The following is a 12,456-nucleotide window of genomic DNA, read 5'->3' on the forward strand; positions in this document are numbered from 1 at the left end:
ACCAAGTATCACTTGTATCAAGCCTAGGCTAGAGGAGATTTTTCCAGGAATGAGGGGCTCTATATTCCACGTATTCTTGTTTGCAAGTGAGCGAGGATAGATTGAGGATCACTGACTCCATTCATTCATTCATTTTTCAGCAGACACTGAGAACCTGCCTCCCAATGGGCTCTTTGCCAAGGGCTGAGGTTTCCGACATGAATAGCGCCTAAATCTGCCCTCTAGCACCTCTGGCATATGGCAGGAAGGAAACCCAGAAACCCAGAATGATAATAAACTGTGGGAACACGTGGAGGGGTATTTAAACCCTCCTGGAGTGATGGTCAGAGAGGGCCTCCTGGATAAATTGAATGTCTTAATTCAACTTTAAAAGCTGCCTAGGTGAAGAGTGAGGTAGAGAAATATGAAAAAGGCTCATGAGTCTTTTTTAAAAACAGCAAGGTGATGCTTTTCCTCTTGGATACTCTACCAAGTGGGAGTGATGGATGTCAGGCCAGAGGAACAGGAAGGGGCTGGGTTGTGAAGAGTCCTGGAGCTTGTAGCCCGTCTAGACTCCAGCATCAAAGTCTGACTGGTTCCTGCAGAGGGACCTTAGTATGCTCAGCTGAAGTTGCTGAGATTCCCCAGGGTTCTGAGATATTTTTTCTGACTTTGATCTTCAACTCTGAACTTTACAGAATTCTATTAGGCAAAATTTCTGAGACAAATCAACCTTAGGCATGTGTCAGAGTTTAAAAGTTCATTAACAAGGGGAAATAGGTAGGAAATAATGATGCCAATTCAAATTGACTTGAGATGAGCAGAGATTTACATATAAAACCTTCCAACTAGTATAGTCTAAGCTGCAAAGAATGCTTTTATTTCACATGTTCATAAAAGTGTCTTCCCTCCCCGCTAGTTAATATGTGAAAAAATGGGAGTTCAGCAGTTGACAGGGAGAAAAAAACATTAATCAGAAATAAACAAGTAATATATCTGAGAAGCAAACGATGAGTAAAATATTTGTGGCTGTTTATCAGACATACCAGATAACAATAAACACTATATTACGGATTGTTACTCAGACATCCTGGACAGCAAGTTTCATCCCATAACAGTGTCAGACATGAATCAGCTCAGTTCAGAAAGTGACACTAAGGAGATGTCAAATAGAGGTCAGTTAAAAGGCCTTTTCTCTTTCAGTTGTCAGTAAATTTTTCAAGCATGTGAATTTTTCACACGAGGTTCACCTTATTATTTCTGTTCTTGGACAAAGGTTTTTCTTTCTAAAAATTCAGAAGGTGTGGACTGTTGGGAATCCTAGAGAGAGATGGAATGCAAAGTCTAGGAGGGCAGAGGCTGTGTGTGGGTATGTGTGTGTGCATGTATGTATGTATGTGCATGTACATTCATGTGTGTATGTGGGCATGCATCTGTATATATATATGTATATATGTATATGTGTGCTTGTATGTGAGTGTGGGTGGTTGAGGTGTGAGATGAGGTTTTAGTTGCAAAAGATGAACCCTTCAAAAGCCCTATCTTTAAAGGTGTCAGCTCTTTCCTACTGAGATATGCAAAGCTCCTACTGTTCCATCTCCTTAAATATACTCTGTGTATCTTCCACACCTGCTCCGCAGAGCCAGCCAAACCCTGTTTGTAAGAGTCAGGAAAGAAGGGAACATGCTTTAGTGCAAAGAGCACCTACCTGGGTGTCAGGAGATCTGGGTTCTAGTATTGGTTCTGGTGCCAAATAGCTGTGTGCTTTTGGTCAGTTCACTTGGCATCTCTGTGTTTCCAGTTTTCTCCTCTATAAAAATAAGACAGTATATACCTTACCTAATTCACAGCATTGTTGTGAGGATCAGGCCAAATAAGATAAAGTATGTGAATATGCTTTGTAAAGTATGGAATGCTATACAAATGGAAGATATTATCAAGATCATGATTGCCTAGAAAGATGCAATCCTAAACAGTCCCTAAAAGCCCAGTTTTCAAAATATGTTCCTTGGGCTAGTAGTAAATGCATTCATTACCTGGGAGCTTTTGTAATTGCAGAATTTGGGCCCCACCCCAAATGGGTGACTCATATAAACATTAAGTGCAGGTGGGCAGGAACATACGTACCTTAAGCTACTGGTTTTTAAGATCTAAGTGTGTATCAGGATTACCTAGACCTAACTCCAGAGTTTCTGATTCAGAAAGTCTGGGTTGGGGCTCGGGGAATCTACATTTTAAATAGAAGCTCCAGTTGATCCTGTTGCCCCAGGACCACACTTTGAGAAATGCCCCACTAAGCTATCAAGATGTTGCTCTTCATAGTTTAGTTATGAATCTTAGTAGAGTCTCAGAGAATCTCTAAATCTGCTACTATAACCCCAAGTTAAATTCTCAAAGTCAAACCCATGTGTCCTGAAAAAAGTAATCTCCATGCCTCACTTCACTGTCAGCAAGCAGGCACCCATCCAATTCATGAAAGTTTTGGGGTAGTTTTTGCTTTGATCTCTTGGGTTCTCTTCTTAGGTTCAAAATTAAGCAGCTATTTTAGGTCCCTTCTAAGTTCTCAGTCACTTCATTTCATGAATGAAATGAAATATTTCATTCATATGGAACATAAACATAAATACATATCTATTTTATTTAGCACATCTCATGCTTAAAAAGAAACTAGAAAGTTCACAGAAGATAGGGCCTTGTTTTATTTATTTTTACTTTACACTGCAAATGCCATGAATTAAGAATTATAAAAAATATATTAAAGGCTTATTTGCAGGGTGGAAATAATGTGGCAGGCACACATACACACATGCATGTACATGTGCCTGTATACATAGTTGACATTTACTTCTAAACAGATGTGAAAAAAATAAAATAAAAAAAATAAACAGATCTGACCTCTCAAAACCTCCTTCCCCATTTATGTCTAAAATGGAGAGTTAGGAATATGAGTTTAAAACTAACATTACAAGGAAGGAATTGCCTTATTTTGTAGAAAGAGAAACACTTCCAGAGATGTGAGGGGACCACTATTGTTTTTCAGCAAGACAGTATTGGTACCAGAATAAGAAGCTGTTCTCCATAGTCTTAAGATACTTGCTAACTTCCCTTGTGTCCTGATCTTTAATTATTTTTATACCATAATCCTACTCTAAGACTGTTTGCCTTGGTTCGTACAAAATCCTTCTGAACTCAGTAGAAAATTATCCTCTTGCCGACTTCTGATTTCTTTGTTAGCCTAGGTTTTTTAGTTGGAATAGGGTGCTCACTGTTAGTCCTTTGGGGTAGGAGAGGAAAGTGACAGAGTTAAAAGAATCGTCCCGATCAGAGGGTAATATTAACTTTGGAAATAGTAAATAAACACCCCTCTTTTATTTTATTTTCAGGAGATGCATTTAGAAGACACCACCAGATTCTGTCCAAAGGAAGAAAGAGAAAGTGAGCAAACATCTTTCAGCGATCAAAACCCCAGGCAAGACCAGAAAGGGGGCTTTCGCAGCTCCTTCCGCAAGCTCTTTAAAAAGAAGTGAGTAGCCCTTAGACAAGACAGCATTGTAACTCATTTCCCTTTGGGCTAAGTCTTGAGGTTTTAACAGTAATAAGTTTCGAGTAGCCGGGTTTCACACAACAGCTTCAAGCTCAGTGCCTGCAGCCAGTAGCCATGATTCCTGCCAGGTGAAGATGTTTTCTTGTTGTAATCTCCTAGAGTAAAAGTAAACTCAGCCATGTCCTCTGCCTCTTTTAGCTCTTCCTTGTTCCCAAAGTTGTGTGTCTGAGAAGAGTAAGCAGAGGAGGTCCCCAGGGTAATGAGCTGATGACAATCAAATCCCTTTGAGACTGGGAGGCATGGGATCCACTGTTGGAGTTGGGTATAATGGGTGGTGCTCCATCCAAATCTCCCCAGCTGTGGAAAGTTTTCCAGGGCATCTCAGCACTTCTGCTTATAGGAGTCTATAGTTATCCTGGATGCTAGTACTTGGTTTACTAGTGTTTTCCCTATCAGAAATGATGGAATGGATTTGCCTTGGGCCCTAGTTAAAGAAAAATTGCTTTAATGGAGTTTCCATACTCCAGAGGAGGCAAAAACAAGACATTTCCCTCCTGTGGTCCTTCTAAGATTCTAAGTCCTTGTTGCAGGGAATCACCCATCAGGCATTTGGGCCAGCATTTATGAGCACTGTCTTACAGACTGGGAGATGATGGCCAAACCCCAGCATGAAATGTAAGGAAGAGAGATTGGAGCATTTAGCATTTGACCTGAGGGATTCTCCAGGCCAGTCACTGTCTGCCTGAGAGACTATTGTCTCTCATCTCCACTGATCCTCAGGCCACCTCCCCCTCCCTTAGAGAGAGTTTCCCTGCTACTTGGTTTCTCTTGGGAGAGGAGGTTCTTGTAGTCAGTTTTCAACATTTAGTGGATGGAAAAGTTAAAGACACTGTAGCTGCCTTTGTGGAATTGCTTATAAGTGAGAAAGTAGAGGGAAATCACTTTCTCCCTTGAGGGTAGAAGTTACTGGCTGATGTAGATAATGGTCTTGATGGAAGAGTTGAGGGCAGGCCTGGAGTGAGGACTTTTTTGATGGTTTGTCCAATTTTTCTCCCATGGGGAGGATGATACTGAGATTAGTAGATCTCTAATTGTGGGTCCCTGCCTGTTACTGGAAGAATGAGGAAGAGAAAGAGAGCAACATTATTACAGTTAGATACAGTACTACTCCACCATGTCCTCTTTCACTGTGACTAAGGTAGCCCTGTGCATGCATGCATGACTATTGCTAGATCCCTTTATGCAGAGGGCGAGGAGTTAAGACTTGTATTACTCTCTTTACCTTCATAGATTAGATTTTTCTTGGCCTACTGCCTGCCTCTGTCATGTTTGGCTGGGATGGAGAGACCTGGAAGCAGACAACCCTCCCAACCTAACCATAGAATTTAGGCTCCTAAATCCTTCTAAGGACTCCTAAGATAGGCACTGCTTAAGCCTATCTTTTTGTTAAACCACAATATTGCCAAAACAAATAGCCACTTTTTACCCACTGCCATTTATAGTGAGTGGGTACTGTCTGTTGGAAGACAGTGAGCCATGGATTCACCACTGGTTCCCATTTTTTGGAGCAATGTAAGAGAATGCTCTGTCCATTACTTGAGGCAGAGGGAGTAGACTTGTCCTCTCTGTGTCTAAGGGGCAGAACTAGGAGCAGTGGGTAAGAAGAAGAACTATCTAAAAATGCAGGTACTGGGAACTGGCTGCCTCTTGAGGGAATGGGTTCCCCTGAGTCGAAGCTAGATGACTTGGGTCAGGGATGCTAATGGAAGGGATTCCTGCACCGAGTGGGAAATTGCCCAAGATAAGCACCTGAGATTTGCTTTATCTGTACTTTGGCTTTGTTTTAGATCAATCTGAGTAATCACATCTTTTTAACACCTGGAACAAGAAATTAATATGGCGTTGGGACCTATAATTTTAAAGACTCACCATGTGGAAGACCTGATTTTACCTTTCTGTAGCCCTCCCACCACCCCCCCCCGCCCCCCCAGCCCTCGGCACAGTGCTGAGGACTAGCTGTGGACTCTCCAAATTCACGTTGGTTAATTGCTTGCAGTCTTCTTGCACCTTTTGGGGATCCTTCTTAGAGAGTTAAGTGGATCTCCTTCGACCTCTTATCTTTTCTCATAGATCAGTCTCTTCTTCACCAATCACAGTGCTGCCACCAATTCTGCTGCTGCCTTTGTACTTAAAATCTGAAGTGGTATATGAATGGAAGTGAAGGGGGTACCACACAGATGGCTGCTCCCTCTGGCAGACTTTCCTAGCTTTGAACATCTAGGGTAGGATTGTGAGCACCACCAGGTGATATTTGCTTGCTGCCTTGTGTCAGGGTACCACAGTAGGTGCTTTGGGACTCTGCACAGGATAAAGAAGCAGCTTGAGTAGTTCTTCTGAGTGTTCTCATGTAAAAACCATGGGAAGTTTGCTCTACTATGCTAAGATAGAGAGGAAGAGTAAGAAAGTCCCAGAGTAGCACAGAAAGGTCAGTGGCTCTTAACTCAGATGAGAACACACCATTCTTCTCGGTAGTTAAGCATTCTTTCTTATATGCATGTACTGTATGAGATTCTTGTGTAGGAATCATGAATGACATAGTCCCAGCTGTTGTATAGGAACTTGCACTCTGAAGTCAGGCATGTGGACAGGTACAGGGAGGAACCAGAAAGAGACATTTAGCTCATTCTCCTCCCATGTGTGGACAGGTCAGGCTGGCAGCAAGCCATGTGACTTTAAGAAGTGGTTAATCCTGGGCCTTGGAGCCATGCCACAACCTGGCCTCTGAGGTCCAAAATGGACTAGTGCCAGAAAAGCCACCTGTGTCAAGTTTGGGGTTCGCTGCCTGCCTCCCCCACAGCCCTCTGGAGGCTCATTCCTGTCTACACTGACACACTTTTTGTATCCATAGGGGCTTGTTTGGCTGGTGGCCCCACACACCCAGAGTGCTGCTTCGGGATGAAGCTAGGCATGGAGCCAGATGCAGCAGAAAACCTGAGAAAGGGTTCTCTTCCCTCTGAGGCTGGGAGGGCCGAATGCTCAGACCCACAAGGATTCAAAAGGGAGAGTCAAGTTGACATCATAAAAAAAAAAAAAAAAGTCCTGAAAAATGCCCAAGATATTTGGGAAAAGGATGATGCTCTGATTATTTCTATCTCAGGCACATTTGTCCTGGGTAGATACCAGGTCACATGTCCCTGAAAGCTGCCCAGAATTGATCAGAATAAAGACTACATATCTGAAGCTTGAAAATGTTAAGCAACTTTAAAAAATTTTAAATGAAGATCCTTAGAAGCCAGGAGCAGACCTAATATGATAGGCTGACGCTGGACTGAACCCTTATCTCTGCCTTTGAGCAGGGAGTAAGACAAACCGTCCCATTCTAGAAGGCTGGATATGGAGGCTGTTTAAGACTTATATCTAGACTACTCTGAAGTGTGAAGCAAATGCTACTTTATATATATATAAATCTTGCACTTAGTTTAATAAGTATGCTTGGTTAGGGGTATGGCATGAAGGAAGAGGATTATGTAAGACAGTTTAGAGGTAGAGAGTATAGGTGTTCTTTTATTCCCAAATTTGGGGAAGTGGAAGAAAAAGAATATGGCTTCCAAATGATTAATTCTGTTTCCTCACCCATTTTCATTCCCTTTAACGCTTTATACTTATATATCTCAGAGTGTCTCCTTCCTCCTCATCACCCTCCCTGTACCAGTCACATCAAAATCTGTCTCTTTTCTTAAAGACACACACATACAGAATACTTCTACAGGGCCCCATGTAACTGAACATCAGTGAATCCTCTTCTTTTGGTGTCTTACCAGCTGTTTTTGTGTATGCACAGCCTTGGCTGTGGAACCATGTAATAGAAAGCAGGACTACCAAAGAATTTTTTTTCATATTTCATTTTTTTTTTACTACCAAATAATTAATTGATAATTTACCCCACCTTCTTCTTTACTTCCTCAAAGCCTATTTCAAGCCCTCTCATTTCTTATCTACTGGGGATTCCTCTCTCATTTCCCTACATAACTTCAAAATCAAAGGAGATGATTGAAAGCATAACATTTTAGATGACTTAAACCTCATTACAAATGTTTCTTAATAGATCATTTGAAACCTATCACTAAGTTAAGGAAGGGTCTTTAGTGTACTAAGTTCTGTCTAGCACAAAAGAAGTAAAAGAAATAGTTGTAGTCCATTAGAAGCTTATAGTTCAGATGTAAGGGTAACCGAGCTGAAGGTTTAGTACCTAGAGCATAGTAAGCACTCAACAAACATATAGTAAAAGGATGCTAATTTGTCACCTTGTTGATTACTAGGGCTGACTGGTTTGGGGGACAGGATGGGTGTTGCCCTGCTCCCTTGCCTTTCAATGTGCAGGTTTGCTAAAGCTTTCACAGCAGACAATCTTTCCAATCAGAAAACCAGCCCTTCTTAGGTCAGAGGATTCCAGGGCACTGGATTCTACCCCTGCTCCTTTCCCAGCTCTAAATAAACTTACAAGGCTTATTTGTAGCAAATCTACACTTGTATGATCTACCCAGCTTGTTATTTTCTTTGTCTCTGTGGACTGAGAGGAAGGATGAAGGGATGAAGGGAATAAAAGCAAATACGGTAGCCCCTTCTCCTAGATTCTGCAAATTATTTCCCAGTAATTTAGGTGTACATTACTTCAAAGCCTAATAGCCACACATTTGGAAGAGTCCAAGTGGCCACATACTATGTAAGCAAGTTAAAATTATCTTTAAAAGGATAAAAACAAGCTTATAGTCATGGCTACAGTAGAATGCTGGATTTTGAAAAGGATTAGCAAGTTAGCCATTAGTTAATTAATAGTTAATATCAGGAAATATAGAGAAATTCACATACTTGGAGACACAGAGAAAGTGATTTGTGAGAAGAGCGGTTAAAAAAAGAAAATACTAAGCTGAGTTTGTGGACTTTGAAAACTAGACAGGGCGATTTTGGCATTTGTTTCAGAAATGGGAACGCAACTGGTGAAGATTTCTGTGGTCCTTGGGGCTGGTGGTGACATCAAAGCTTTCCCATTTCCAGGTAAACGCTAAACAGTTGCATGTTGGAACCATCAAAGTATAACATACTGGGTTTTGGAGAGATCAGATGTAGCTAAGAGGGGAAATGTGAGGTAAAGATTTTAAGTTTTGGCTAATGATTTTCTGATGAGAAACTGCCGTAAGGGGGAACCATTCAGAAGAAACACCACCAGATTAAAATCTTGCTTCCTATTTCCCACCCCAAAATATAGGCATTCCTAGCTTTCTGAATAGCAGAAGATATGGAGAAAGAATGAAATTGTCAAAAATATATCTTCCTAACATTTTGGGCACAACTGTACTACTCAGGGATGATTTGAACTGTAGGTAGGTGGGAATTCTGAGTTGAGAGGATGTGTAGAGTCTTAGGGTGGGGCAGGTGGAGGCTCTTTCAAGGCAGAGTTGGGGGTGTGGGGCTTCTGAAAGGGAAAAGGACTTTCACCTCACCAGATAAGATAGAATCTTATCTCATGAGTACCCAGATGGACTGGTGTTGAGAGAAAGAATAGTTTTCCTCTATGCACTGTGATGTAGTGGAAAAGTGCTTCTTCCTGAATGAAAGTAGAAAACATGGTGGGCAGCTCTGGCTTCATCTGTGACACCAAGCATCAGGATGAATACTATTAAAAAAAAAAAAATCCAGTCAGTCATCAGGTTTCCAGACATCAGGATTTTAGTCTTTGTGTGGATCCAACTTCTTTCCTTGAATAATATAAAGGGATGTTTGAATTCTGCCCAATTAATTCAGCAAGTGATAGAGTCACAATTAACTTATCTAACAACAACAATGAGGACTTGTAGCATACCAAAGATAGTGAAAGAATTTATCCTTCTTTTGTGGATAGTGGAAGCATGCCTGATTCTCCCTCAGCATATGGAGAACCTGTTCAGTTGTATAGGAGCTTTGGACAAAGAACTTCATGTCTAATGTCACTTCCATACATCCTGCATGAGATATTTTGATATTGGTCTTAGTCACTGGGCTAGTTTTACTCATTCTGGCTCAGAGTTTAAGTTAGCCAAAGGGCCCCAGCCTAGCTTATCAGAGGTTATTTCCAGAAAGCCTCCTCCCTCCAGGGACTTCTGACATGAACAAACTGGAGAAGGTGCAGAGCTGGAATGGATTACCCAACTGGCTTAACCAAGATAAAGGAAGAATGCACCCTCGACTGGGGACTCAATTGGACTGATTTGAGTTGTTGACTATTGATTGATTGGGCTTGGTCTCCTTCGTGGTGGTTGAGATTATAGAATCTTCTCAATCTGACTACTGTACTAATTTCTGCATTCTACCAAATGTAGCATATATGTGTGGTTGGCTTCAATAAATCTTTCATTTAAAAATGAAAACAAGCAAAAGCAAGAGTTTGTAATGTAATGCCCAAATTCAGTAATGGCCCTTGATAGATAACCTGGATTGAGAACAATGAATTCCATCCATTTTAATTTAAGGGCCTTGGTAATTTGTGGAATAGTTGCTGGGTTGAATCAAAAATAGGATTTCCTAAATTTTCTGAGCTTTTGTTTCCCCTTTACAATGTTATTATACACAATATCTTACACTAACATACACTGTTGTCACAATTGTCTCCATAAAGCATTAGAAAGATATTCTCTTTATATTCGTTGCAAATTTTAGTTACACATGTGCTGAGTCATGAAATTGAAGGAAAGTAAAAATTATTCCAGATCTAAAAGGCAATTGTTTTACAAATGCAAAACAATTTGGATAGATAAAATATCTGAAAACAAAACCAAATCAACCTGTACTTTATCTGTGTGCTGAGATTTTAGGTCCAGTGGATCAGAATACAGGGAAAAAACTAATGAGAATCCCTCAATGGATCCTTCACCCACCAAACAAGATTTCTTCAGAAACCGACTTGCTCTTGCAAATGACCTTGACCAAGGAACAGCTGTGTAAAACATACTTAAAGTTGTATTGTCAAGTGGTAAGATGAGGATAAAAAGCTTGTATATATCTGTGTAGGAATATATATATATATATATATATATATATATATATACATATATATATTGATGTATAAATCCCTGAGGAAAACTAATATAAATACTTACATATGAAACTAAATCAACATACAAGACATTGAAGAGATGAAGATTAGTCTATGGTTGAGAGCTGGCTTTTTGAACCTCAACACTTGGGAAAAGGGAAATGAAGACTTTTCACAGCATTACAGAAACACAATAAATTTGGAGGAAAATAAATATTTGTAAGAACAAAAACTTCCAACTTGAAGTCATTCACCCAGTATAATATTGAGCATGTAACATGGATGTGAATTTTATGCTTCCTAGGCATTTACCTTATGAATTCATTCCAGTGCTCTTAGGCTAATACACATGGTGTTAGGGGCCAGGTCTGTCTTGCCATATATCTTCCAAAAACTCCAAGGCATACCTAAAGGCAAAGGATCAATTAACAGAGTTATATTTTACATGTTGCCAATCTGAGTTGTGGAGTATTTGTGCTTAAACCATGATATAGAAGGTTCAAAGCATATAGACACATTGAACTCCAAACAGGAAAAGAACCCTAAGAGTAGTATTTCTTTTGTTCTGTTGTTATGAAAATCAGTACAGGGACCAATGATATCTCTCAAAACTGGGAGGCCAAAGAAATATTTTCCCTCATGGGGATTATGCTGTAGATGAGAACAGTTCAGAGTCTATGTGTTATTGAGTATTCAGGATTTAAAGATCCACTAGTGATCCTGAATGTCACAAACACTCATGAACAGATAGATTGGGGGGGGGGGAAGCACTTATTAAGCTACATCTTCTCTTTAAAAAGACTTTCTTCAGTCTGGAAAGAAGATGGCAACATCAGTGCTTTAATGGCTCACACACATGGGTTGCTACAAAACACCAGGTGAGAATGAAAACTTAGGGCTGGCAGTTCTTTTTCTGTTTTCCAGAAGTAAGCTGTAAAAAAAACAAAAACAAAAAACAGTTCTTATAGCTCAGACAGAGGAATCATTGCAATGAGGCTTGCCTGGCTATGGGGTACTAAAATGTGCTTTGTTTCCACATGGATATGTCCAAGATGGTCCACATCCTTGACATGCCCCAAATGTAAGAATAATAGAAAAAAATTAGGTCTCTCTTCCCAGGCAGTTGTCTGTAATGAATTAGAGGCATTTGGTTACAGCTTATTCAAAATCTTGGTACTCAAACCAACTTTCTTTAGAGGGTGTTCCTCTAGGAATGTGCTGTATGATAGATTTGGGAGAAGTTTAGCTTCTGAGTATTGTAGGTTTTCTTCTACTTGTCTGATGGTTAATTAGGAACTCATCCATTAGCATTTTGAACAATAGGTGGTCTGGAGCACTTAAAAGATCGCTGCCAAATTTTGAGAATTTCCAATATTTAAGTGTAAGCCAAGTTTTTCATTTTCCTGAAGTTAATGAACTCCTTTGAAGTTCCAGTTTCTCTCTATTAGTAGGCCAAAGGTGGTTTGGGTGTAGTGCCTGAAAGCACAACACAGAACTGACTGGATGTGGAAAGTGAAGTACAAGTCACAGTCTTTTAAGTAAAGTGTAAAGACAATAACATTTCTTTCTCCTTCATAATGTTGATCATATAAATGATAGATTCCTGGGAAGGTTTCAAAAGCATCACACACCTTGCAAAGGATAACATCCTTTGAAAAAATCTTGATGTTACATCTGTAGCATAACTCAATTTTGTTGTGTCTTATGAAACTAGCATATAAAATTAGTAATAATTAGTGCTGCTACTCTTTGGGTCTCCATCACTCGATAACTGGATTTTTCTGGTAGCTTTCTAACTGTCCCCAAGTACTGTCTGTTCCCATCAGTCCTACACATCTCTAACACATTAATATTTCCCAATGCT

The 12,456-nt window shown here is 40.2% G+C and overlaps 1 protein-coding gene across 1 annotated transcript in view; it reads left to right on the top strand.

Moving 5' to 3' along the window:
- Positions 1-10,520, top strand: part of ARHGEF33 (Rho guanine nucleotide exchange factor 33) — a 46,600-nt gene extending 36,080 nt beyond the window's left edge. The window contains 2 exon segments of the mRNA XM_055327158.1: positions 3,363-3,502; positions 10,372-10,520. Of these exon segments, the coding sequence (XP_055183133.1) occupies positions 3,363-3,502; positions 10,372-10,501 (270 nt within the window). The 3' untranslated portion in view covers positions 10,502-10,520.
- Positions 10,521-12,456: the final 1,936 nt, after the last annotated feature.

This window comes from Nyctereutes procyonoides, unplaced genomic scaffold (assembly GCF_905146905.1).
Source record: "Nyctereutes procyonoides isolate TBG_1078 unplaced genomic scaffold, NYPRO_anot_genome, whole genome shotgun sequence".
Taxonomy (NCBI): Eukaryota; Metazoa; Chordata; class Mammalia; order Carnivora; family Canidae; genus Nyctereutes; species Nyctereutes procyonoides.